Genomic DNA, 27,866 nt, shown 5'->3' on the forward strand with positions numbered 1-27,866 from the left:
CGGTGATTTTAATCATCTGCTTTATCTTTCAATTGTAACGTTATGAATTACTGTAATTGTAACAGACCAGCCTACTTGTGAAATTGTCTGCTTTGACCCATGGTCTCACGGATTTAAAACGCGTCACAATGGGGTGCTACACGCTCATTTAAATGCCTAATATCTCTCCCGTGGTTTAACAATGTGGGATTTTGCCTAAGGGACTTCACCCCCTCCCTCTTTCGGGACTAAGCGTCCTCTCTGAGGTTTGGCCCACCATCCCCAGCACACTTGTGAAATTGTCTGCTTTGGCCCAGGGGGTTTGGGATGGTGGGGCAAACGGAGTCCCGAAAGAGAGGGAGGGAAGGCCCTTAGGCGAAATCCTACATCGCAAAACCAATGGAGAGAGTTCAATAGGTCCTTTGGACATTCAGTTTTTTTTCAAGAAGATAAACCATGTCATATGGCACTTTAACAAGGATTGAGAGTGTCTGAGAAACAAGGTACGCAAATTTCCCTGAAACAGAGTAGAAATGATAGAGTCTTTTAGCATCCTTCACTTTGTTAAAGATGGCTACCATGAGAGATTCAGGGAGATCAAGGAAAAGTTTTGCAAATCGATTGAGAGATTCGGGGAGATCAACGAAAAGTTTTGCAAATTCAGAATCCATTTAAATGGAAGAGCAGAAAAACGGGTTTTCTTGGATGGGTTTTAGTTTCTTGGGACGATGGGTTTTAATTTCTTGGAGAGAATGAGTTTTATTCGGGGGTTGGGGAGCGTATAACTGCAATTTGCCAACTGGAAATTTGTTAATAAAATTCAAATGGGTTTTTCGGGTTTGTAACTGAAAATTTGTTTGCCAACTGTCGTAACAAAAAATAAAATTTCTCTGGCCATCACTTTTTTAGTTTTAACGGTTAAAAACGATAAAATAGAATCTTTTCGCAAGTAGCCCAACCCAAGGAAAATAGGCGGTTCGGACAGACAATCGTTTTATAGTTTCGTTAGAGCGTCTGAAAATGGCTAGTATAAGATTCAGTTGAATGAAAATATACTATTTAAAATTTTTATTATTATTTATTATTATAATTAGATTCTTCTTAATCGATGGTGATCGGTCATGGTATCAATAGCCTCGCTTCTTTCTCGGCCAATTCCGGATTTTGATTTGCTTCTCCTCATCGTCGAGCCAGATCGACTCGACTTTTTCCCCTGACCCCCGACTACTGAGATAACATGGCCATAAGCTGATATTGCATGGTGTGAACGTTACTGTAGCTTATTTTATTATTTTATTCCCTAAAGTATCTGCTTTCATTTCTTTTTGCATTTTGTTTTCATTGTATATTGCCAATTTATTCGCAGTGACTACTTTCTCGGATGGAGTCTAGCTCAGCCTTAAAAATATTTTATGCGGAAAAGCTTATGACCGCTTGANTTTGAAAAGAAACTGAATGTCCAAAGGACCTACTGAACTTTCTCTCCAGTGGTTTTGCGATGTTGGATTTCGCCTAAGGGCCTTCCCCCCTCTCTTTTGGGACTCCGTTTGCCCCACCATCCCAAACCCCCTGGGCCAAAGCAGACAATTTCACAAGTGGGCTGGGGAAGATGGGGCAAACCTCAGTGATGACGCTGAGTCCCAAAAAGGGGAGGAGGGGTGAAGTCCCTTAGGAAAAATCCCACAATGCTAAATCACGAGAGAGATACTAGGCATTTAAATGGGCGTGTAGCAACCCCTTGTGACGCGTTTTAAATCAATGAAACCATGGGTCAAAGCGGACAATTTCACAAGTAGACTAGTCTGTAACAATTACAGTAATTCATTACGTTACAAGTGAAAGATAAAGCAGATAAGTAGTCACTCATAATAAATTGGCAATTTACAATGAAAAACCCGAAAGAAAAATAAAATGAAAGCAGATAATTTAGGGAATCAAATAATAAAATAAGACACAGTAACGTTCACACTATGCAATATTAGCTTATGGCCATGTTATCTCAGTAGTCGGGGTCGGGGGAAAAAGTCGAGTCGATCTGGCTCGACGACGGGGAGAAGCTAATCAAAATCCGAAATTGGCCGAGAAAGAAGCGAGACTATGGATACCATGACCGATCACCATCGATTAAGAAAAATCTAACTATAATAATAAATAATAATAACAATTTTAAACAATATATTTTCATTCAACTAAATCATATACTAGCCACTTTCATATCGTTTTCAGACGCTCTATCAAAACTACAAAACGGTTGTCTGTACGAACCCACTATTTTTCTTGGGTTGGGCTACTTGCGAAAAGATTCTATTTTATCTTCTTTAACGGGTAAAACTAAAAAAGTGATGGCCAGAGATATTTTAATTTTTTGTTACGTCAATTGACAAGAAAATTTTCAGTTACAAACCCCAAAAACCCATTTGAATTTTATTAACAAATTTTCAGTTGGCAAATTGCAGTTATACGCTATCCAACCCCCAAATAAAACTCATTCCCTCCAAGAAATTAAAACCCATTGTCCCAAGAAATTAAAACCCATCCAAGAAAACCTGTTTTTCTACTCTTCCATTTCAATGGATTCTGAATTTGCAAAACTTTTCGTTGATCTTCCCGAATCTCTCAATCGATTTGCGAAACTTTTCCTTGATCTCCCTGAATCTCTAATGGTAGCCATCTTTAACAACGTGAAAGATGCTAAAAGATTCTATCAATTCTACTCTGTTTCAGAGAAATTTGCGTACCTTGTTTCTCAGACACTCTCAATCCTTGTTGAAGTGCCATATGACATGGTTTATCTTCTTGAAAATAAACTGAATGTCTAAAGGTCCTACTGAACTTTTTCTCCAGTGGTATTGCGATGTAGGATTTCGTCTAAGGACCTCCCCCCTCCCCCTCTCTTTCGGGACTCCGTTTGCCCCACCATCCCAAACTCTCTGGGCCAAAGCAGACAATTTTACAAGTGGACTGGGGATAGTGGGGCAAACCTCGGCGAGGACGCTAAGCCTCGAAAGGAGGAGGGGGGTGAAGTCCCTTAGGAAAAATCCCACATTGCAAAAGCACAGGAGAGATACTAGGCATTTAAATGGGCGTGTAGCAACCCCTTGTGAAGCGTTTTAAATCCATGAGGTCATGGGTTAAAGCGGACAATTTCACAAGTAGGCTGGTCTGTTACAATTACAGTAATTCATCACGTTACAAGTGAAAGATAAAACAGATAAGTAAATCACCGGAAAATAAATATTAAAGCTTTTCATAAATATAAAGAATGTTATATTCATCTCATAAAATCAAGCGGTCATAAGTTTCTCTGCATTAAATATTTTCAAGGCTGAGCTAGACTCCATCCAAGGAAGCAATCACTCCGAATATTAAAGATTTATAGTTATGTACAAATCAAGCTTAGCTTCTGTTTCTAATACTCCATCTCCGAAGTCGATGACACCTTGATTTGCATAGTCAAGAGATGATATTTTCTTGAGGGATGGGAATTTTTCTTGAAGCGCGGTGATATATTTGATCCGAGTTGGACTATCCCATAATGTTGGCCGGTTCTTTTCCAGCAAAACCTCTTTTGCACCACCTTCGTAGTTGTAATTGTAACAGATCAGCCTACTTGTGAAATTGTCCGCTTTGGCCCATGACCTCATGGATTTAAAACGCGTCACAAGAGGTTGCTACACGCCCATTTAAATACCTAGTATCTCTCCCGTGCTTTGGCAATGTGGGATTTTTCCTAAGGGACTTCACCCCCTCCTCTTTTCGGGACTTAGCGTCCTCGTCGAGGTTTGCCCCACCATCCCCAGTCCACTTGTAAAATTGTCTGCTTTGGCCCAGGGAGTTGGGATGGTGGGGCAAACGGAGTCCCGAAAGAGAGGGGGAGGGGGAGGTCCTTAGGCGAAATCCTACATCGCAATACCACTGGAGAAAAAGTTCAGTAGGACCTTTAGACATTCAGTTTATTTTCAAGAAGATAAACCATGTCATGTGGCACTTCAACAAGGATTGAGAGTGTCTGAGAAACAAGGTACGCAAATTTCTCTGAAACAGAGTAGAATTGATAGAATCTTTTAGCATCATTCACGTTGTTAAAGATGGCTACCATTAGAGATTCAGGGAGATCAAGGAAAAGTTTCGCAAATCGATTGAGAGATTCGGGAAGATCAACGAAAATTTTTGCAAATTCAGTATCCATTGAAATGGAAGAGTAGAAAAACAGGTTTTCTTGGATGGGTTTTAATTTCTTGGGACGATGGGTTTTAATTTCTTGGGACGATGGGTTTTATTTGGGGGTTGGATAGCGTATAACTGCAATTTGCCAACTGGAAATTTGTTAATAAAATTCAAATGGGTTTTTGGGGTTTGTAACTGAAAATTTTCTTGTCAATTGAAGTAACAAAAAATTAAAATATCTCTGGGAATGATATATTCATCCCATAAAATCAAGCGGTCATAAGCTTTTCCGCATAAAATATTTTTAAGGCTGAGCTCTGATATTTATTTTCCGGTGATTTTAATCATCTGCTTTATCTTTCAATTGTAACGTTATGAATTACTGTAATTGTAAATGACCAGCCTACTTGTGAAATTGTCTGCTTTGACCCATGGTCTCACGGATTTAAAACGCGTCACAATGGGGTGCTACACGCTCATTTAAATGCCTAATATCTCTCCCGTGGTTTAACAATGTGGGATTTTGCCTAAGGGACTTCACCCCCTCCCTCTTTCGGGACTAAGCGTCCTCTCTGAGGTTTGGCCCACCATCCCCAGCACACTTGTGAAATTGTCTGCTTTGGCCCAGGGGGTTTGGGATGGTGGGGCAAACGGAGTCCCGAAAGAGAGGGAGGGAAGGCCCTTAGGCGAAATCCTACATCGCAAAACCAATGGAGAGAGTTCAATAGGTCCTTTGGACATTCAGTTTTTTTTCAAGAAGATAAACCATGTCATATGGCACTTTAACAAAGATTGAGAGTGTCTGAGAAACAAGGTACGCAAATTTCCCTGAAACAGAGTAGAAATGATAGAGTCTTTTAGCATCCTTCACTTTGTTAAAGATGGCTACCATGAGAGATTCAGGGAGATCAAGGAAAAGTTTTGCAAATCGATTGAGAGATTCGGGGAGATCAACGAAAAGTTTTGCAAATTCAGAATCCATTTAAATGGAAGAGCAGAAAAACGGGTTTTCTTGGATGGGTTTTAGTTTCTTGGGATGATGGGTTTTAATTTCTTGGAGAGAATGAGTTTTATTCGGGGGTTGGGGAGCGTATAACTGCAATTTGCCAACTGGAAATTTGTTAATAAAATTCAAATGTGTTTTTCGGATTTGTAACTGAAAATTTGTTTGCCAACTGTCGTAACCAAAAATAAAATTTCTCTGGCCATCACTTTTTTAGTTTTACCGGTTAAAAACGATAAAATAGAATCTTTTCGCAAGTAGCCCAACCCAAGGAAAATAGGGGGTTCGGATAGACAACCGTTTTATAGTTTCGTTAGAGCGTATGAAAATGGTATGAAAATGGCTAGTATAGGATTTAGTTGAATGAAAATATACTATTTAAAATTTTTATTATTATTTATTATTATAATTAGATTCTTCTTAATCGATTGTGATCGGTCATGGTATCAATAGCCTCGCTTCTTTCTCGGCCAATTCCGGATTGCNGTCAATTGACAAGAAAATTTTCAGTTACAAACCCCAAAAACCCATTTGAATTTTATTAACAAATTTTCAGTTGGCAAATTGCAGTTATACGCTATCCAACCCCCAAATAAAACTCATTCCCTCCAAGAAATTAAAACCCATTGTCCCAAGAAATTAAAACCCATCCAAGAAAACCTGTTTTTCTACTCTTCCATTTCAATGGATTCTGAATTTGCAAAACTTTTCGTTGATCTTCCCGAATCTCTCAATCGATTTGCGAAACTTTTCCTTGATCTCCCTGAATCTCTAATGGTAGCCATCTTTAACAACGTGAAAGATGCTAAAAGATTCTATCAATTCTACTCTGTTTCAGAGAAATTTGCGTACCTTGTTTCTCAGACACTCTCAATCCTTGTTGAAGTGCCATATGACATGGTTTATCTTCTTGAAAATAAACTGAATGTCTAAAGGTCCTACTGAACTTTTTCTCCAGTGGTATTGCGATGTAGGATTTCGTCTAAGGACCTCCCCCCTCCCCCTCTCTTTCGGGACTCCGTTTGCCCCACCATCCCAAACTCTCTGGGCCAAAGCAGACAATTTTACAAGTGGACTGGGGATAGTGGGGCAAACCTCGGCGAGGACGCTAAGCCTCGAAAGGAGGAGGGGGGTGAAGTCCCTTAGGAAAAATCCCACATTGCAAAAGCACAGGAGAGATACTAGGCATTTAAATGGGCGTGTAGCAACCCCTTGTGAAGCGTTTTAAATCCATGAGGTCATGGGTTAAAGCGGACAATTTCACAAGTAGGCTGGTCTGTTACAATTACAGTAATTCATCACGTTACAAGTGAAAGATAAAACAGATAAGTAAATCACCGGAAAATAAATATTAAAGCTTTTCATAAATATAAAGAATGTTATATTCATCTCATAAAATCAAGCGGTCATAAGTTTCTCTGCATTAAATATTTTCAAGGCTGAGCTAGACTCCATCCAAGGAAGCAATCACTCCGAATATTAAAGATTTATAGTTATGTACAAATCAAGCTTAGCTTCTGTTTCTAATACTCCATCTCCGAAGTCGATGACACCTTGATTTGCATAGTCAAGAGATGATATTTTCTTGAGGGATGGGAATTTTTCTTGAAGCGCGGTGATATATTTGATCCGAGTTGGACTATCCCATAATGTTGGCCGGTTCTTTTCCAGCAAAACCTCTTTTGCACCACCTTCGTAGTTGTAATTGTAACAGATCAGCCTACTTGTGAAATTGTCCGCTTTGGCCCATGACCTCATGGATTTAAAACGCGTCACAAGAGGTTGCTACACGCCCATTTAAATACCTAGTATCTCTCCCGTGCTTTGGCAATGTGGGATTTTTCCTAAGGGACTTCACCCCCTCCTCTTTTCGGGACTTAGCGTCCTCGTCGAGGTTTGCCCCACCATCCCCAGTCCACTTGTAAAATTGTCTGCTTTGGCCCAGGGAGTTGGGATGGTGGGGCAAACGGAGTCCCGAAAGAGAGGGGGAGGGGGAGGTCCTTAGGCGAAATCCTACATCGCAATACCACTGGAGAAAAAGTTCAGTAGGACCTTTAGACATTCAGTTTATTTTCAAGAAGATAAACCATGTCATGTGGCACTTCAACAAGGATTGAGAGTGTCTGAGAAACAAGGTACGCAAATTTCTCTGAAACAGAGTAGAATTGATAGAATCTTTTAGCATCATTCACGTTGTTAAAGATGGCTACCATTAGAGATTCAGGGAGATCAAGGAAAAGTTTCGCAAATCGATTGAGAGATTCGGGAAGATCAACGAAAAGTTTTGCAAATTCAGTATCCATTGAAATGGAAGAGTAGAAAAACAGGTTTTCTTGGATGGGTTTTAATTTCTTGGGACGATGGGTTTTAATTTCTTGGGACGATGGGTTTTATTTGGGGGTTGGATAGCGTATAACTGCAATTTGCCAACTGGAAATTTGTTAATAAAATTCAAATGGGTTTTTGGGGTTTGTAACTGAAAATTTTCTTGTCAATTGAAGTAACAAAAAATTAAAATATCTCTGGGAATGATATATTCATCCCATAAAATCAAGCGGTCATAAGCTTTTCCGCATAAAATATTTTTAAGGCTGAGCTCTGATATTTATTTTCCGGTGATTTTAATCATCTGCTTTATCTTTCAATTGTAACGTTATGAATTACTGTAATTGTAAATGACCAGCCTACTTGTGAAATTGTCTGCTTTGACCCATGGTCTCACGGATTTAAAACGCGTCACAATGGGGTGCTACACGCTCATTTAAATGCCTAATATCTCTCCCGTGGTTTAACAATGTGGGATTTTGCCTAAGGGACTTCACCCCCTCCCTCTTTCGGGACTAAGCGTCCTCTCTGAGGTTTGGCCCACCATCCCCAGCACACTTGTGAAATTGTCTGCTTTGGCCCAGGGGGTTTGGGATGGTGGGGCAAACGGAGTCCCGAAAGAGAGGGAGGGAAGGCCCTTAGGCGAAATCCTACATCGCAAAACCAATGGAGAGAGTTCAATAGGTCCTTTGGACATTCAGTTTTTTTTCAAGAAGATAAACCATGTCATATGGCACTTTAACAAAGATTGAGAGTGTCTGAGAAACAAGGTACGCAAATTTCCCTGAAACAGAGTAGAAATGATAGAGTCTTTTAGCATCCTTCACTTTGTTAAAGATGGCTACCATGAGAGATTCAGGGAGATCAAGGAAAAGTTTTGCAAATCGATTGAGAGATTCGGGGAGATCAACGAAAAGTTTTGCAAATTCAGAATCCATTTAAATGGAAGAGCAGAAAAACGGGTTTTCTTGGATGGGTTTTAGTTTCTTGGGATGATGGGTTTTAATTTCTTGGAGAGAATGAGTTTTATTCGGGGGTTGGGGAGCGTATAACTGCAATTTGCCAACTGGAAATTTGTTAATAAAATTCAAATGTGTTTTTCGGATTTGTAACTGAAAATTTGTTTGCCAACTGTCGTAACAAAAAATAAAATTTCTCTGGCCATCACTTTTTTAGTTTTAACGGTTAAAAACGATAAAATAGAATCTTTTCGCAAGTAGCCCAACCCAAGGAAAATAGGCGGTTCGGACAGACAATCGTTTTATAGTTTCGTTAGAGCGTCTGAAAATGGCTAGTATAAGATTCAGTTGAATGAAAATATACTATTTAAAATTTTTATTATTATTTATTATTATAATTAGATTCTTCTTAATCGATGGTGATCGGTCATGGTATCAATAGCCTCGCTTCTTTCTCGGCCAATTCCGGATTTTGATTTGCTTATCCTCATCGTCGAGCCAGATCGACTCGACTTTTTCCCCTGACCCCCGACTACTGAGATAACATGGCCATAAGCTGATATTGCATGGTGTGAACGTTACTGTAGCTTATTTTATTATTTTATTCCCTAAAGTATCTGCTTTCATTTCTTTTTGCATTTTGTTTTCATTGTATATTGCCAATTTATTCGCAGTGACTACTTTCTCGGATGGAGTCTAGCTCAGCCTTAAAAATATTTTATGCGGAAAAGCTTATGACCGCTTGATTTTATGGGATGAATATATCATTCTTTATATTTATGAAAAGCTCTGATATTTATTTTTCGGTGATTTTAATCATCTGCTTTATCTTTCAATTGTAACGTTATGAATTACTGTAATTGTAACAGACCAGCCTACTTGTGAAATTGTCTGCTTTGACCCATGGTCTCACGGATTTAAAACGCGTCACAATGGGGTGCTACACGCTCATTTAAATGCCTAATATCTCTCCCGTGGTTTAACAATGTGGGATTTTGCCTAAGGGACTTCACCCCCTCCCTCTTTCGGGACTAAGCGTCCTCTCTGAGGTTTGGCCCACCATCCCCAGCACACTTGTGAAATTGTCTGCTTTGGCCCAGGGGGTTTGGGATGGTGGGGCAAACGGAGTCCCGAAAGAGAGGGAGGGAAGGCCCTTAGGCGAAATCCTACATCGCAAAACCAATGGAGAGAGTTCAATAGGTCCTTTGGACATTCAGTTTTTTTTCAAGAAGATAAACCATGTCATATGGCACTTTAACAAAGATTGAGAGTGTCTGAGAAACAAGGTACGCAAATTTCCCTGAAACAGAGTAGAAATGATAGAGTCTTTTAGCATCCTTCACTTTGTTAAAGATGGCTACCATGAGAGATTCAGGGAGATCAAGGAAAAGTTTTGCAAATCGATTGAGAGATTCGGGGAGATCAACGAAAAGTTTTGCAAATTCAGAATCCATTTAAATGGAAGAGCAGAAAAACGGGTTTTCTTGGATGGGTTTTAGTTTCTTGGGATGATGGGTTTTAATTTCTTGGAGAGAATGAGTTTTATTCGGGGGTTGGGGAGCGTATAACTGCAATTTGCCAACTGGAAATTTGTTAATAAAATTCAAATGTGTTTTTCGGATTTGTAACTGAAAATTTGTTTGCCAACTGTCGTAACCAAAAATAAAATTTCTCTGGCCATCACTTTTTTAGTTTTACCGGTTAAAAACGATAAAATAGAATCTTTTCGCAAGTAGCCCAACCCAAGGAAAATAGGGGGTTCGGATAGACAACCGTTTTATAGTTTCGTTAGAGCGTATGAAAATGGTATGAAAATGGCTAGTATAGGATTTAGTTGAATGAAAATATACTATTTAAAATTTTTATTATTATTTATTATTATAATTAGATTCTTCTTAATCGATTGTGATCGGTCATGGTATCAATAGCCTCGCTTCTTTCTCGGCCAATTCCGGATTGCTTCTCCTCATCGTCGAGCTAGATCGACTCGACTTTTTCCCCTAAGATAATATGGCCATAATCTGATATTACATGGTGTGAAAATTACTGTAGTTTTTTCATTATTTGATTCCATAAATTTTCTAGGGTGTGAAGGTTTTTAGATGAAATCTCACATCTCCAAACCACGGGAGAGATACTGGGCATTTAAATGGACGTGTAGCAACTTTTTGTGACGCGTTTTACATCTGTGAGCCCCTAGGCCAAAGCGGACAATTTCACAAGTGGGTTGACCGTTACATTTGGTATTAGAGCGTCTCCGCATGGGTTTTGGATGGTGAGGAAAATCTCAACGAGGACGTTGAGCCTCGAAAGGAAGGGAGGAAGGCTCTTAGGCGAAATCCCACATCGCCAAACCACGGAAGAGATGATGGGATTTAAATGGACGTGCAATAACCATTGTAATGCGTTTTAAATCCGTGAGGCCCTGGACCAAAACAGACAATTTCACAAGTGGGCTGAGCCGTTAAATTTAGTATCAGAGTGCGCGTGGGTTTGGAATAGTGGGCAGACTTCAACGAGGACGCTGAGTCCCGAAAGGGGGGTGAAGGCCTTAGGCGAAATCCTACATTTTCAAACCACGGGAGAGATGCTTGGCATTTAAATGGACGTGTAACAACCCTTTGTGACGCATTTTAAATCCGTGAGGCCTTGGGCCAAAGCAGACAATTTCACAAGTGGGCTGGACCTTTACATTTGGTATCAGAGTGACTCCGAGTGAGTTTGGGATGGTGGGGCAAATCTCAGCGAGGATGCTGAGTCCCGAAAAGGACGGCAGTGAAGGCCCTTAGGAGAAATCCCACATCGCCAAACCACGGAAGGGATGCTGGGCATTTAAATGGGCGTGTAGCAACCTTTTGTGACGCGTTTTAAATTTGTGCAGCCTTAGGCCAAAGCAGACAATTTCACAAGTGGGCCAAGCCATTACATTTGGTATTAGAGCGACTCCGCTTGGGTTTGGAATGGTGGGGCAAACCTCAGCGAGGACGCTGAATCCCGAAATGGGGGTGAAGGTCCTTAGACGAAATCTCACATCGCCAAACCACGAGAGAGATGATGGGCATTTAAATGGGCGTGTAGCAACTCCTTGTGACGTGTTTTAATTTCGTGAGGCTCTAGACCAAAGCGGACAATTTCACATGTTGGCTGGGCCGTTACAAAGCTTCTGATACATAAGAATATTCATCTCACTTGATTTAATTATTGTTTTCACTTATAAACTACATGGAGCTATAACACAGCTTTCAGAACAAATTTCTACACTAAATGATCGTATGGACGATTTCACATATCGCATTGAAGAGCTAAATTCCAAGCTAAATAGGAAAATATGTTCTCCCAGTTCACAAAACATAGCATTACAGGATTTTTCCTGTAACGGGTCAGACCCAACTTTCTATTCCTTATCTGGTCTAGGAAATGGTTCTTCAACGGGATTCGTAATGACAAATTCCTCATCTTCCACCCAACTAGCCAAATAGTCTTCTTTAATGGAAGAAGTAATACTTCATTGTCTTTCTGTTTGAAGTTCTTTTGATCACATTAGTTACCTAGATTTTGGTCGGACTTTTGTTGCAGCTATCGAACATAACTCGTGGACAACATCAAGTCGTGCATCAGCTAGACAATCTTAGCAACCTTCTACGAGAACATGTGAGCCCCACAAGATCACATCGCTATAGAAGATACGTGAGATGTGAAATTCCAGATGTTGAAGCCATCAAGATTTCCATGGTCATAGCATCGCTGGCTGTTGGTGGGGTGGGAATATTTTTGTTCAAGGGATTTCTAACCCGAAAGTGATCCTATCTGACATAACTATCTCATTAGTCGACACATTGATTTTATTTAGCATGTCGCCGAATACCTCGGAGTGTTTTGTAATGACACCCTTCTGATCGGAATTTAGATTTTGCCTGGATCATTCCACCATATACTTCGGGGTTTTGAAAGTGATTCGAGTTTTGTCTGAGGAAGATGTTTATATTTTTCTGACGTTGAAAGTAGACATGTTGACTTCTAACTACCATGACATGTATGTATAGGGGTGATCATGTTGTAGATTGGGCGGTACTAAATTCAAACTGAATTGCATGTACTGTTTGATTTTTCTAAAAATTTTGCCATTTGCCGTGGTCTCAACCCTGTCGGAATAGCCGGTTTCCCCGGGTTCGATCCCACTCCCCGTGTGAGTTGTAATAATAATANTGATTGGTTTAAGATGGTTGTGTGGAAAAACATGGAAATCAATAGGTAATGAATTCAAGCTTAAGCATAATTTTGCTTAAAACATAATATTAAGCTATATGAGTGAATACTACTGAATACGATACTTATTAATTTTATTAAAACGATAATAACATAAATAAATTTGTCCTAAAAGGTTTAAATTTAAGAAATGAAGTATTAACAAGAAAATCAATTTATTTTATTTATATATCTAAATCAATAGTTGGAAAAGATTATTGAGATGATAATTTGATTATATGTGATATGTTTCACTAAAAGTGATAGTAAGTAGATTTTGAATTATCTTAATAAAATAAGGATAATATCAAACAAATATTCGCAATTTATCAAATGATGCGGTGATGTTGGTACGGTTTTCTCCTACAAATTGCCATTAAACCATTGCATGTGGTGAGGTTTGATAATTTTTTTTGAAACCAAAGTTTATTTTAAATTCTTTTTACTAAATTATTTTAAGTCTGTTTGTAATTTTAGATAATTATATTAGATTTATTTCCAAAAAAAAATAAATTATTATATTATATTATAATTCTATAGTTATTCTTGGTCACGGGGAATTCTCAACTCAAATTCTCTTGTGTTGAATCTGTAATTGTCCAATTCTCCTTCCCTTTGAAACTACGAAGATCCGTGCCTTTACTTGGGTATAAATCGGATTCATCCAGCTTCATCTTAGTTTCTGCCAAGACCCGTATTGATGAGACTACAGGCATTGTTTAAGCCACGTCTGAGTCCAGACTTGGGTATTGTGATGCCTTGTTTCTTCCGATTATCAGGCACATGTTACATTTCATGCGTAGGTTTGCTTCTACGAAATTGCTTCTCGACTTATTTCCCAACTTGAAGAATATTTGGGCAGTTGAATCCATGGAGCATGGGAGTCTTGTCTGGGAAGAAGACATTGCCAGAAGAACAAAGCAAAAGCTGTTGACGGATTTCTGTGTAAAGGTATGGACAGCTCCCTTGGTCAAAGTGCCACGTTCTGGTTGTGTGGTGAAGGACGCGATTCTTGTTGAGAAATTGAAGCTTGCCATGAGATGGTTTCCTTTGAAGAGGAAGAATACCGTGAACTTGCCGCCACAATGATGAAGGAATATGACTGTAAGAAAACTCCCTGTATGCCGCATGGGCTTCCGGTTAGAGCCGTCTCACTTGTTATCGATTTACCACAATCCCTCATCTTTGGCTTACTAGATTTCATTCTATGCAACTTTTTTGTTATTTCCCAACAAGTTAATCTTATCAAGTGTTGCCCATAACCAACTACTTTTATTTGTGCTCTAGGTAGATTCAACTTTTGTTTCTTCTTATTATATTTCAGCCTTGTATGATTGCGTATGTTAATTAATTTGAAAATCCCATTTTTTGGACAACCGGAACTAATCCATAGGAAGCTAAGAAGCTATTCACAAAGTTAGTGCCACAACCATCTATGCGGCATACGATTTTATAAGCATGTTGGGAGGAAATGACAACAATTTGGAACTAGTGCATTGTCTTCCAAGAATCTATTCACAAAGTTCATGCCACGACTCTTGGTAATTTCCATCGATAAAAAGTGGATTTTTATAAATCAAACAATAAAGACCCTCACCCCGTTAGTTTCTACAATCTTCTGTGAGTCTTGTGCATGTGACTAGACAAGGATGAGAGAACAAAAACACAATTTCCTCGTACAATTCAAGATTTTCATCAGCTTCCTTTCCAGCAAGTCACATAAAATATTGTGAATACACTTGAAGTAATTGGTTTCTGCCAATCGATTGAGTATATTCTTCGAAAACTATGGAACAGAAGCCGCCCATTATATGTTCAAAGCCTACTAGATCGAAAATAACATTATAAACTACAAGAAAGAACAGGTTGTGATCCAAGCTTAGAGAATTAGCATTTTTTTCTTATGGAATCGAGTTTATGATGTCCCATGATACGGAATACAAGTTTACGATATTAAATGACATAAGATATAAGAAAAATATTGGACCTTTTATGCTATCGATTAGGATTCTCCTTTATCTTTCATTTGCAAGAGGTGAAACAAGGCTCTCAAAATAGATATCCGCTTCCAAAAAAGCCTTGAGATTACTTGTCTCGGGAATCCTGACAGAATTATCTTCCGGATTGTAAACTACAAAATGCATCCCAAAGACCAACAAAAGTTCACCATTTTGTAGCATGAACAACACTTTCGAGTACAACAATTTCCCAGGAGTATCCACATAAGGAATGGTTGCCACTTTAGTCCAAGACTCCTTAACACCATACTCCTTCAAAACCCACAAGTCTGCATTGATATATTGATAGTTGCACAGTATACAAATGCATTCTCCCAGCACCCCTAGAGTCGAGTCAAATTCCCTCTCCCCATAATTTGGTTGCTCCACTATCCCATACACCTCACTTTCCATATCAAGAGACACAATATCCCACCTAAAATCCAAACCAAGGTTACTAGAGGCGGACCAGTGAAGCTTCCCACAAGCAAACTTGCCCGAATCATCAAGAGGAACACCACCCTTGAAATCCTCCATCCTCTTCCAAGAATTGATCTTCGAACTATAAATCTTAACCATTGACTCATATGCACCCGCGTTTCCAAACACACAGAAAATGCCCACAACCTTGTAATCGTCGTCGCACTCATTATAACCAAAGCCATATATATTGTAGAAACCTCGTTTAATATTGACATTCACAGGCGGCAATTTTTTCGATTTTCTGGTGGATGGGTTCCAAAAGAACAAATCTTTTTCATTTATAGCCAAACAAATTAAACCATTACAGGAACCGACAACCCAGACAGCTTTTTTCGGATGTTTTTTAGGATAATCAATGCTACATGCATCAGTCGAAGGTTCTTGCATCAAGGAGATCACTGAACAGTGTCTGAGGTCAAAATTGGGGTGGGATATGGTTGACATGATTCTGTAATTAGAGAAATTCCTACCCGATCTAGAATTATTGAGGTGGGTTTTGATTAATTGTTGGCTATAAATTAATGCGAGCCATGATTTAGAAACACACCTGAACTTCAACAGAGATTTGACTGGTAGTCTTGCAAGTATTTCCACTACAATTTCTTCAGGAAGACAGGGGATTCCCCCATTGACGGGTGCTTGAGCTTCGAGGGCCGCTTTATTTTTCTTGGATTCACGATGGGCTGAAGAATTTGGCGAATCTCTCCCAGAATCCATGTTAGAGTTTTCGAACGATTCTTTATCTAGTGGATCAAAATTTTGCCCCGTCTCTGAAATCAAACAGAAATGTTCCTGTTTGATGCTTAGCCGTGTGGAAATGTTGGGAAGTATTTAGAAGTAATAATTTTATGGAATAAATTTTAGGAGTTAATTAAATAGAAGTTTTTCGCTGTTTATAATTATAATTTGATGTTTTTGAGGATCTGTTTTTAAAAAATAAATAAATATACAAGTTTTCTGAAAATCTTTAGAAAACAATTATTTGTTTGATTTTAATTTTTTTTTAAAATTATCGTAGTAATCAAATTGTATGAGTTTTTTGTCAGATAATTAAATTTTTTTTTATTGTTATATGAATAAATGAACAAATTTTCAACAACATATTTGTATTTTTGTTCAGTCTCTGTCAAATGAAATTTTTTTCTGACGTATGTGATTCACACCAAAAATGATTTTACACTCTTAACTCTCAATTGTTTTTTCAAATTCGGTACATATATTGAAAATCTAATAGTAATAAATGATATTTAAGTAACAAAATGTTTCAAATATAACACTAATATATTATATTTGAGTACTCGAAATGCATAACAAATATTGATATTAATTACACATTTTTTTATATGAAAATTGATACAAAACAGTGAAAATATGGTATTATTATATGATATTTGAATATAAAATTTTTTAGATATGATACTAATATATGATTTTTGAGTATTCAAACATGTATTGATATTAATTACAAATATTTTCGGATGAAAATGGTACAAAACATTAAAAATATGATATTAATATTAAATATATGATGTTTCAGTATCAGAATTTTTAAATATAATACTAATATATGACATTTCAGTAGACAAATAAGTGTAACAAATATTAATATAATATATCAGGTTTTATAAATTTTGAAAAATATAAAAGTATATTAAAATGTAATATATTAACTTTTTATGAGTGAAATTTTATGGTAATTTGAAATCAGTTTTTCAAATATTCAAAATTTCTATTTACTCTAAATAATTATTAAAAAGATAAATTGGAAATAAATCCCTGATAAAAAAAACTTATCTATATGGCATCTCCAATATACGTTGTTGAGGTTAAGTATGAATTGGAAGCAGGATGGGTGTTTATTTCAGTAAAGCTGCACTAAGCTTGGTTACTATCTTTCGGAAGATTTTGATTCATGTTCATCGAACTCTGGCTGCTGGATGATGTTCATTTTTTGTCTCCCAGTATTTGGATTTCATTCTTGGGATGTATCTATTTTTTGATATAACCATTTTCTTCGATTATGATTTTTGAACACTGATTATGTGATCCCTGGGTATGCCCAGTGTATTTTGTATTTTTTTATTTACCATCTATGATATGTGTTCATATAAATAAAAAAAAAGTTGAGCCCACAGATTTTGTTTGCCGGTTGTCTCCCAATTTGTACCTAGGGACACAATACTCTTGTATTTGCGTCACTTAAGTGATAGCACTACAATGTTATCTTGGTCGTCTATCTTAAGACTCATCATCTGCATTGTGGATGCTATGCATGGCCAATTCCTTCCATTTCCAAACCTTGTGGTAATTGAGCTCGTCCTCATAATTTCTTTGTATATCTTTCAACAGCATACATGGTCGATACGACGGTTCTCTGCTCAATCTTTTAATCACAACATTGGAAACCCATGTAGCATCAGCTTTAGGATGTCCTCTACTACGAAAATTGTCATTTCCACATGTATTAGATTACATTTTCTAATTCTAAAAAGATTGTCAGCTTTGTGTTTTGAAGATAAATTCTCCAATAACAATTGTTTGTGCTATAGACAAGAATAACCTTCTTATTATCATTTTTTTATATACAAAAAAGTATGTCTCGTAACAAATTGTATAATTTTTAGCATGTGTTCAAAATTATGCAACATCCTTGAGTATCTTATCCTCTCTATGGATGCATTTTCTCCAAATGTCTGAATTTCTTAACAAACCCAATTCAAGATGATCAACATTACTAGTCATCGTCTCATCTTCATATTCAAACCTATTTTAATTCATATATGCAACACCCACAACATATCTCCATAAAACATATGATAACATATGATAAATAAGTAAAAAATATATCATCAGTAGTTGCACGCTACAAATGACTTAACAAGAAAAACAAAACAAAAATAATCATTAATATCAACCCAATTCACGCGGAAACAAAATTGTGGGATCTCATTTGGTCTTTGATCACTGCCCTCATATTAACTATTTTCAGTCTCATAGAAGCGTGGAGATGGGTCATAAAACGGACGTCATCATCTTCATTAACATCAACCCAATTCACATGGAAACAAAAAATCAAGGCATAAGTTTTATTATCTCGACATTGTGGGATCCTATTTGGTTTTTGATCACTGCCCTCGTATTAATTGTTGATTTGAAAATGTTTCCAAAACAATTTGAAGAAAAAGTAAAAAAACAAATCAAATAAATCTCCATATATCAACAAGAAATCGACACAAAATAACACAATCGAGCACAAATTGCAGAAAAATTGGATAAATTGAACAAAATTATCAGAACTTGGAGAAACTCAATGCCTTCTTCTTTTATTGGCTTCGGCTCCTCCTCCTAAAATGAGTAAACATGTGAGTTGGGGATTGGAGGGAGTACAAGGTAAACTTTTATAACTTGAGGACTGAACATGAAGTTAAATTTTTTATTGGAGATTTATCTTCAATTTACCCTTGTAAAAAAACTCTAACAAATAATTATGAAAACATAAAAAATTACAACTAAAGGTATTTTGGTTGGTTGTATATAAGTTATGTTAATAAAAGGAAAAATTTGGAATTTTATGTAATTATTTTACCAATAACATTTTTTTTAAAATTTAGTCCACGTGCAATTTTTATGTTAGTGATTCATATTTATCGCATGATTTACAAGCATAAAACATGACATGTAGTTTACAACTTCATTTGGTGATATTAACATGTATTATATTAATTTTGCAACATTTTGTCGTATTAATTATTCTGACATTAATTGTGAAATTTCCAAATTCAAGGTTATAATTATAAGGTGCCAAAAGATAAGATTATTCTTCACTGAGTTTAATGAATACTAATTATACTATTAGAAAATATAAATCATATGTCATTAATAAAAATCAGTGATTAATGTAATGATCTTTATAAAAAGTGGAAGAGATCTAATAGCTTATCATGTGGTTTCATATTTATCCTGAGATCAAATATTCAATCGAAACGTATGATAGTGTTCATACAATTACAAACACCTTATTCATATAGTTTTTTTTTAAAGCTCACTAATATTTGAGTGCACGACCGTTTAATGCACATAAGGAGATATAACGACTTTAAAACTATTGAGGTTGATATAATTGAGATGTTTCAAGTTCATAATATTTTGAACACTCTTGCTCAACATTATTACTCATTTAAGTTCTTTTAAAACACGCATAAGATTAAATGACCAATAAATGTGTTTTGTGATTGTTATGGAGGAGAGATAAGGTGTAAACATGACTACTCAAATCTCATTATTTATTATCCAATATTGTTAATATTAGCCATAACATTTGGTAGATTGATTATGATCTACGGTCCATGTTATCAATATCGTGCAAATATTGCAAAATTCAAGGAAGCCATTAGGAAGTGATTCATGCATCATCTACTCAGTGAACTAGATTATCTCATGTGTGGAGGCTACGAAGACTTGCATTGTGGTTTTATAATTGTAGTTGGAAAAGACATTTTATTCCAAATTTCTCTAAAAATTTGGAATTTTTAAATGTGATATTTTTTAAATGTAAGCAATTTAAATTTTCTTCATGTCCACTCATCCTATCGCGATCTTCCTCCTGATAATTAACGTGTCTATAGCTCAAAGTTCCTTCTTTTTCATGAGATAGTTCTCTATAAAAAAAACAGTGAAGTGCTCGACTCTGGCATATTTTCGTTCCATGTGGTTGTTTATGATGTTGATCCTGCTTTATTTGAGACATGTACAAGGTAGAGACCGCCTTGTTGTAAAATGTGTAGCTGAACAGCTAGGATTGGAAGGTTCATATATTCCACATACTTATATTGAACAAATACAGCTTGAGAAAATGATCAATGATGTCATGGTATGACCAATAGCCGAGCCTCCCTTTGTGCTTCTTATTTGTTTCCCAAGGCATTTCAAATGTGGGATATTGACAGGCATTGCCTGAGGATTTGAAAAAACCAAACTTAGCACAGATGAGGATCTTATCTCAAGTCCTAAGTAAGCACTTTCCAGAGTCTCGGTTGAAAGGGCCGCAACAAGAATCAAGAATCTCAGAAGGTGTATTTGTAATTTTAGATAATTAGATTTATTTCCAAAAAAGAAATTCCGAAAAAGATTTACCAATGGAATATTACAAATCCCAAGGAAAATTGGAAAAGAGAGAATATATTATAATTATTTCTAGGGTTTCAACCCCAAACGTAATTGGGATTCTAGTGTTTGTGGGAAACGATGGAAGAGAGTTATTTCGATCGCCTTCCAAGAGAGCTAATCGTCTATATTTTTGACAAAATCATTGATGCCAAATGTCTGTCTGTTTGTTGTTCAGTGTCCAAGCTTTTTGCCGCACTTGCTCTTCAGGCTCGCTTTATTTCCGTGCAAATTCGTGGTGGTGGCCAAGAGGAAAATCTCAACTTTCTGAAAAAATTCTCTTGCGTTGAATCTGTAATTATCCAATTCTCGTTCCCTTTGAAACTAAAAAGATCTGTGCCTTTACTTGGGTATAAATCGGATCCATCCAGCTTCATCTTAGTTTCAGCCAAGTGCCGTATTGATGAGACTACAGGCACGGTTGAAGCCACGTCTCAGTACTCCAAACTTAGGTATTGTAATGCCTTGGTAAATCCGATTATCAGGCACATGTTACATTTCAGGCGTAGGCGTAGGTTTGCTTTTACGGAAGTGCTTCTCGATTTATTTCCCAACTTGAAGAATATTTCGGCAGTTGAATCCGTGGATCATGGGAGTTTTGTCTGGGAAGAAGACATTGCCAGAAGAACAAAGGAAAAGCCGTTGACGGATTTCTGTATAAAGGTGTGGACAGCTCCCTTGGTCAAATTGCCACGTTCTGGATGTGTGGTGAAGGAAGCGATTCTTATTTCCATCCGAAAAATTGAAGCTTGCCATGAGATTGTTACCTTTGAAGAGGAAGAATACCGTGAACTTGCAGCCACCATGATCAAGGAATATCCCTGTAAGCCGCATGGGCTTCCGGTTAGAGCCGTCCGCGAGATATCACTTTTTATCGATTTAGTACAATCCCTCATTTTGGCTAACTAGATTTCATTCTATTCAACTTTTTTGTTATTTCCCAACAAGTTAATCTTATCAAAATCTTTCAATATTTTGTTTCCCATAACCAACAACTTATATTTTATTGGTGTCATTGCTCTATGTAGATTCAACTTTTGTTTATTCTTGTTATATTTCAGTCTTGTGTCATTGGTATGTTAATTAATTTGACAATGCCATTTTTTGTACAACCGGAACTAATCCATAGGAAGCTAATTAAGGATCTATTCACAAAGTTCATGTCACAACGATCTATACGGCATACGCATTTATAAGCATATTGGGAGGAAAGGACAACAATTTGGAACTAGTGCATTGTCTTCCAAGAATCTATTCACAAAGTTCATGCCACGACTCTTGGTAATTTCCATCGATAAAAAGTGGATTTTTATAAATCAAACAATAAAGACCCACCCCCTTGTTAGTTTCTACAATCTTCTGCTAGTCTTGTGCATGTGACTAGACAAGGATGAGAGAACAAAAACACAATTTCCTCGTACAATTCAAGATTTTCATCAGCTTCCTTTCCAGCAAGTCACATAAAATATTGTGAATACACTTGAAGTAATTGGTTTCTGCCAATCGATTGAGTATATTCTTCGAAAACTATGGAACAGAAGCCGCCCATTATATGTTCAAAGCCTACTAGATCGAAAATAACATTATAAACTACAAGAAAGAACAGGTTGTGATCCAAGCTTAGAGAATTAGCATTTTTTTCTTATGGAATCGAGTTTATGATGTCCCATGATACGGAATACAAGTTTACGATATTAAATGACATAAGATATAAGAAAAATATTGGACCTTTTATGCTATCGATTAGGATTCTCCTTTATCTTTCATTTGCAAGAGGTGAAACAAGGCTCTCAAAATAGATATCCGCTTCCAAAAAAGCCTTGAGATTACTTGTCTCGGGAATCCTGACAGAATTATCTTCCGGATTGTAAACTACAAAATGCATCCCAAAGACCAACAAAAGTTCACCATTTTGTAGCATGAACAACACTTTCGAGTACAACAATTTCCCAGGAGTATCCACATAAGGAATGGTTGCCACTTTAGTCCAAGACTCCTTAACACCATACTCCTTCAAAACCCACAAGTCTGCATTGATATATTGATAGTTGCACAGTATACAAATGCATTCTCCCAGCACCCCTAGAGTCGAGTCAAATTCCCTCTCCCCATAATTTGGTTGCTCCACTATCCCATACACCTCACTTTCCATATCAAGAGACACAATATCCCACCTAAAATCCAAACCAAGGTTACTAGAGGCGGACCAGTGAAGCTTCCCACAAGCAAACTTGCCCGAATCATCAAGAGGAACACCACCCTTGAAATCCTCCATCCTCTTCCAAGAATTGATCTTCGAACTATAAATCTTAACCATTGACTCATATGCACCCGCGTTTCCAAACACACAGAAAATGCCCACAACCTTGTAATCGTCGTCGCACTCATTATAACCAAAGCCATATATATTGTAGAAACCTCGTTTAATATTGACATTCACAGGCGGCAATTTTTTCGATTTTCTGGTGGATGGGTTCCAAAAGAACAAATCTTTTTCATTTATAGCCAAACAAATTAAACCATTACAGGAACCGACAACCCAGACAGCTTTTTTCGGATGTTTTTTAGGATAATCAATGCTACATGCATCAGTCGAAGGTTCTTGCATCAAGGAGATCACTGAACAGTGTCTGAGGTCAAAATTGGGGTGGGATATGGTTGACATGATTCTGTAATTAGAGAAATTCCTACCCGATCTAGAATTATTGAGGTGGGTTTTGATTAATTGTTGGCTATAAATTAATGCGAGCCATGATTTAGAAACACACCTGAACTTCAACAGAGATTTGACTGGTAGTCTTGCAAGTATTTCCACTACAATTTCTTCAGGAAGACAGGGGATTCCCCCATTGACGGGTGCTTGAGCTTCGAGGGCCGCTTTATTTTTCTTGGATTCACGATGGGCTGAAGAATTTGGCGAATCTCTCCCAGAATCCATGTTAGAGTTTTCGAACGATTCTTTATCTAGTGGATCAAAATTTTGCCCCGTCTCTGAAATCAAACAGAAATGTTCCTGTTTGATGCTTAGCCGTGTGGAAATGTTGGGAAGTATTTAGAAGTAATAATTTTATGGAATAAATTTTAGGAGTTAATTAAATAGAAGTTTTTCGCTGTTTATAATTATAATTTGATGTTTTTGAGGATCTGTTTTTAAAAAATAAATAAATATACAAGTTTTCTGAAAATCTTTAGAAAACAATTATTTGTTTGATTTTAATTTTTTTTTAAAATTATCGTAGTAATCAAATTGTATGAGTTTTTTGCCAGATAATTAAATTTTTTTTTATTGTTATATGAATAAATGAACAAATTTTCAACAACATATTTGTATTTTTGTTCAGTCTCTGTCAAATGAAATTTTTTTCTGACGTATGTGATTCACACCAAAAATGATTTTACACTCTTAACTCTCAATTGTTTTTTCAAATTCGGTACATATATTGAAAATCTAATAGTAATAAATGATATTTAAGTAACAAAATGTTTCAAATATAACACTAATATATTATATTTGAGTACTCGAAATGCATAACAAATATTGATATTAATTACACATTTTTTTATATGAAAATTGATACAAAACAGTGAAAATATGGTATTATTATATGATATTTGAATATAAAATTTTTTAGATATGATACTAATATATGATTTTTGAGTATTCAAACATGTATTGATATTAATTACAAATATTTTCGGATGAAAATGGTACAAAACATTAAAAATATGATATTAATATTAAATATATGATGTTTCAGTATCAGAATTTTTAAATATAATACTAATATATGACATTTCAGTAGACAAATAAGTGTAACAAATATTAATATAATATATCAGGTTTTATAAATTTTGAAAAATATAAAAGTATATTAAAATGTAATATATTAACTTTTTATGAGTGAAATTTTATGGTAATTTGAAATCAGTTTTTCAAATATTCAAAATTTCTATTTACTCTAAATAATTATTAAAAAGATAAATTGGAAATAAATCCCTGATAAAAAAACTTATCTATATGGCATCTCCAATATACGTTGTTGAGGTTAAGTATGAATTGGAAGCAGGATGGGTGTTTATTTCAGTAAAGCTGCACTAAGCTTGGTTACTATCTTTCGGAAGATTTTGATTCATGTTCATCGAACTCTGGCTGCTGGATGATGTTCATTTTTTGTCTCCCAGTATTTGGATTTCATTCTTGGGATGTATCTATTTTTTGATATAACCATTTTCTTCGATTATGATTTTTGAACACTGATTATGTGATCCCTGGGTATGCCCAGTGTATTTTGTATTTTTTTATTTACCATCTATGATATGTGTTCATATAAATAAAAAAAAAGTTGAGCCCACAGATTTTGTTTGCCGGTTGTCTCCCAATTTGTACCTAGGGACACAATACTCTTGTATTTGCGTCACTTAAGGGATAGCACTACAATATTATCTTGGTCGTCTATCATAAGACTCATCATCTGCATTGTGGATGCTATGCATGGCCAATTCCTTCCATTTCCAAACCTTGTGGTAATTGAGCTCGTCCTCATAATTTCTTTGTATATCTTTCAACAGCATATATACATGGTCGATACGACGGTTCTCTGTTCAATCTTTTAATCACAACATTGGAAACCCATGTAGCATCAGCTTTAGGATGTCATCTACTACGAAAATTGTCATTTTCACATGTATTAGATTACATTTTCTAATTCTAAAAAGATTGTCAGCTTTGTGTTTTGAAGATAAATTCTCCAATAACAATTGTTTGTGCTATAGACAAGAATAACCTTCTTATTATCATTTTTTTATATACAAAAAAGTCTGTCTCGTAATAATTGTATAATTTTTAGCATGTGTTCAAAATTATGCCACATCCTTGAGTATCTTATCCTCTCTATGGATGCATTTACTCCAAATGTCTGAATTTCTTAACGAACCCACTTCAAGATGATCAACATTACTAGTCATCGTCTCATCTTCAGATTCAAACCTATTTTAAGTCATGCAACACCCACAACATATCTCCATAAAACATATGATAACATATGATAAATAAGTAAAAATATATATCATCAGTAGTTGTACGCTACAAATGACTTATCAAGAAAAACAAAACACAAATAATCATTAATATCTACAGAATTCATCACGCGGAAACAAAATTATGGGATCTCATTTGGTCTTTGATCACTGCCCTCATATTAATCATTTTCAGTCTTATAGAAGCGTGGAGATGGGTCATAAAACGGACGTCATCATCTTCATGAACATCAACCCAATTCACGTGGAAACAAAAATTCAAGGCATAAGTTTTTATATCTCGACGTTGTGGGATCCTATTTGGTTTTTGATCACTGCCCTCATATTAATTGTTGATTTGAAAATGTTTCCAAAACAATTAGAAGAAAAAGTAACAATACAAATCAAATAAATCTCCATATATCAACAAGAAATCGACACAAAATAACACAATCGAGCACAAATTGCAGAAAAATTGGATAAATTGAACAAAATTATCAGAACTTGGAGAAACTCAATGCCTTCTTCTTTTATTGGCTTCGGCTCCTCCTCCTAAAATGAGTAAACATGTGAGTTGGGGATTGGAGGGAGTACAAGATAAACTTTTATGACCTAAGGACTGAACATGAAGTTAAATTTTTTATTGGAGATTTATCTTCAATTTACCCTTGTAAAAAAACTCTAACAAATAATTATGAAAACATAAAAAATTACAACTAAAGGTATTTTGGTTGGTTGTATATAAGTTATGTTAATAAAAGGAAAATTTTGGAATTTTATATAATTATTTTACCAATAACATTTTTTAAAAAAATTTAGTCCACATGCAATCTTTATGTTATTGATTCATATTTATTGCATGATTTACAAGGATAAAACATGACATATGGGGTTTACAACTTCACTTGGTGACATTAACATGTATTATATTTATTTTGCAACATTTTGTCGTATTAATTATTCTGATATTAATTTTGAAATTTCCAAATTCAAGGTTATAATTACAAGGTGACAAAAGATAAGATTATTCTTCACTGAGTTTAATGAATACTAATTATACTATTAGAAAATATAAATCATATGTCATTAATAAAAATCAGTGATTAATGTAATGATCTTTATAAAAAGTGGAAGAGATCTAATAGCTTATCATGTGGTTTCATATTTATCCTGAGATCAAATATTCAATCGAAACGTATGATAGTGTTCATACAATTACAAACACCTTATTCATATAGTTTTTTTTTAAAGCTCACTAATATTTGAGTGCACGACCGTTTAATGCACATAAGGAGATATAACGACTTTAAAACTATTGAGGTTGATATAATTGAGATGTTTCAAGTTCATAATATTTTGAACACTCTTGCTCAACATTATTACTCATTTAAGTTCTTTTAAAACACGCATAAGATTAAATGACCAATAAATGTGTTTTGGACCATGTCTTTAAGAAGAAGGTGGATTGTTATGGAGGAGAGATAAGGCGTGAACATGGCTACTCAAGTCTCATTATTTATTATCCAATATCGTTAATATTAGCCATAACATTTGGTAGATTGATTATGATCTACTGTCCATGTTATCAATATCGTTCAAATATTGCAAGATTCAAGTTATCTTGAGAAAAATATCAATTAAATTAGACATAGAATAAAAAATTAGTTTTATTCATTAAGTTATATTAAGGAATATGATATATGTGAGACATGGAAGATAATACTCAGTATAACATGACATATTGCCATGATTCATGTATTTGTTTCTTAACTTTGGATGATGTTTAATTTTTTGATTATTTAGTTAATTTGAAAAAGTAGACTAAGTGGGAGAAAGTTAGATTATTTTATTAAAGTCTATAAAATAATTTAATTATGATCAATATGTTTTATTAAGATAAATGTGGAAAATATCTCATTTTTAAAATAATATAAATAAAAAATATTATATGGATTAAGATGATAAATACTATGAGATTTGATAAATCATATCCCAGATAATTATCATCAAGATAACTCACAATCGATTCAAACTCTCTCGATAATAGTTAGAGAACATTTATAAATAGTGACATACAAAGACCCTAAATCAATGCCGTTATTCAAAGATACACCATCTCATAAATTGCATAAAGATTTAGAATATCTCTGTTTTTAGATGTTAGAACTCATTTATGTCTTTAATTTTTCCACATATCGATCTTTACATGTTATATTGTACGTATGTAAATCTAATTTACTTCAGTCTTTATATTATATTTCTAACAATTTTTACAAAATTTCGACATTTTTTATGGATGATTAGGTTGGTTGTCTGGGTTGATAATTGCTCTTGGTTGAGTTCAACCCACCATCAGGGTGAGAATAATTAAACGAGGACCGTTTGATTAAACTTAGGGCAAGATAGTCTGACATTGATTGATATGTATCAAAAGATATATAAGGTACAGTGATATATATATCATTAGTTAATAGCTATTAATTAGTTAACATATAATTTGACTTATAGTCAATCTTGCCATTAATGTTA

The 27,866-nt window shown here is 35.5% G+C and overlaps 2 protein-coding genes across 6 annotated transcripts in view; both read right to left on the reverse strand.

Annotated features, from left to right (window-relative positions):
• LOC140969548 (F-box/kelch-repeat protein At3g23880-like) overlaps positions 1-16,002 on the reverse strand; it is a 29,563-nt gene extending 13,561 nt beyond the window's left edge. The window contains exons 1-2 of one of the 3 annotated variants that reach the window (XR_012173953.1): positions 14,666-16,002; positions 14,276-14,500 (exon numbers count right to left, since the gene is read on the reverse strand). Coding sequence is in view for 2 of the 3 variants with exons in the window: in XM_073430921.1 (XP_073287022.1) it covers positions 14,694-15,875 (1,182 nt within the window). In the remaining variant the exon portion in view is untranslated. Of the gene's footprint in view, positions 1-14,111; positions 14,501-14,557 lie in introns of those variants that run through there. The other 2 variants (XM_073430921.1, XM_073430922.1) reach the window with 2 other exon arrangements.
• Positions 16,003-20,808: 4,806 nt separating this feature from the next.
• On the reverse strand, positions 20,809-23,387 carry LOC140969546 (F-box/kelch-repeat protein At3g23880-like). Of its 3 annotated transcripts, none has more exons than XM_073430918.1 (2): positions 22,050-23,386; positions 20,809-21,142 (listed from the first exon to the last, which is right to left on the reverse strand). In XM_073430918.1, exon 1 carries the CDS (start codon positions 23,257-23,259, stop codon positions 22,078-22,080), a length of 1,182 nt encoding a protein of 393 aa, XP_073287019.1. In that variant the 5' UTR covers positions 23,260-23,386; the 3' UTR covers positions 20,809-21,142; positions 22,050-22,077. The 3 variants fall into 3 exon arrangements, with proteins under 3 accessions (XP_073287019.1, XP_073287018.1, XP_073287020.1); XM_073430917.1 differs by lacking the exon at positions 20,809-21,142 and adding an exon at positions 21,530-21,884; XM_073430919.1 differs by lacking the exon at positions 20,809-21,142 and having other exon boundaries at positions 21,942-22,951; positions 23,090-23,387.
• Between the last annotated feature and the right edge of the window lie 4,479 nt (positions 23,388-27,866).

Source organism: Primulina huaijiensis, unplaced genomic scaffold, assembly GCF_012295235.1.
Source record: "Primulina huaijiensis isolate GDHJ02 unplaced genomic scaffold, ASM1229523v2 scaffold42201, whole genome shotgun sequence".
In the NCBI taxonomy this organism is placed as follows: domain Eukaryota; kingdom Viridiplantae; phylum Streptophyta; class Magnoliopsida; order Lamiales; family Gesneriaceae; genus Primulina; species Primulina huaijiensis.

Excerpts from the sequence above, each read along its gene's own strand:
- LOC140969546 (XM_073430918.1), bottom strand. The coding sequence starts at position 23,259 with ATGGATTCTGGGAGAGATTCGCCAAATTCTTCAGCCCATCGTGAATCC.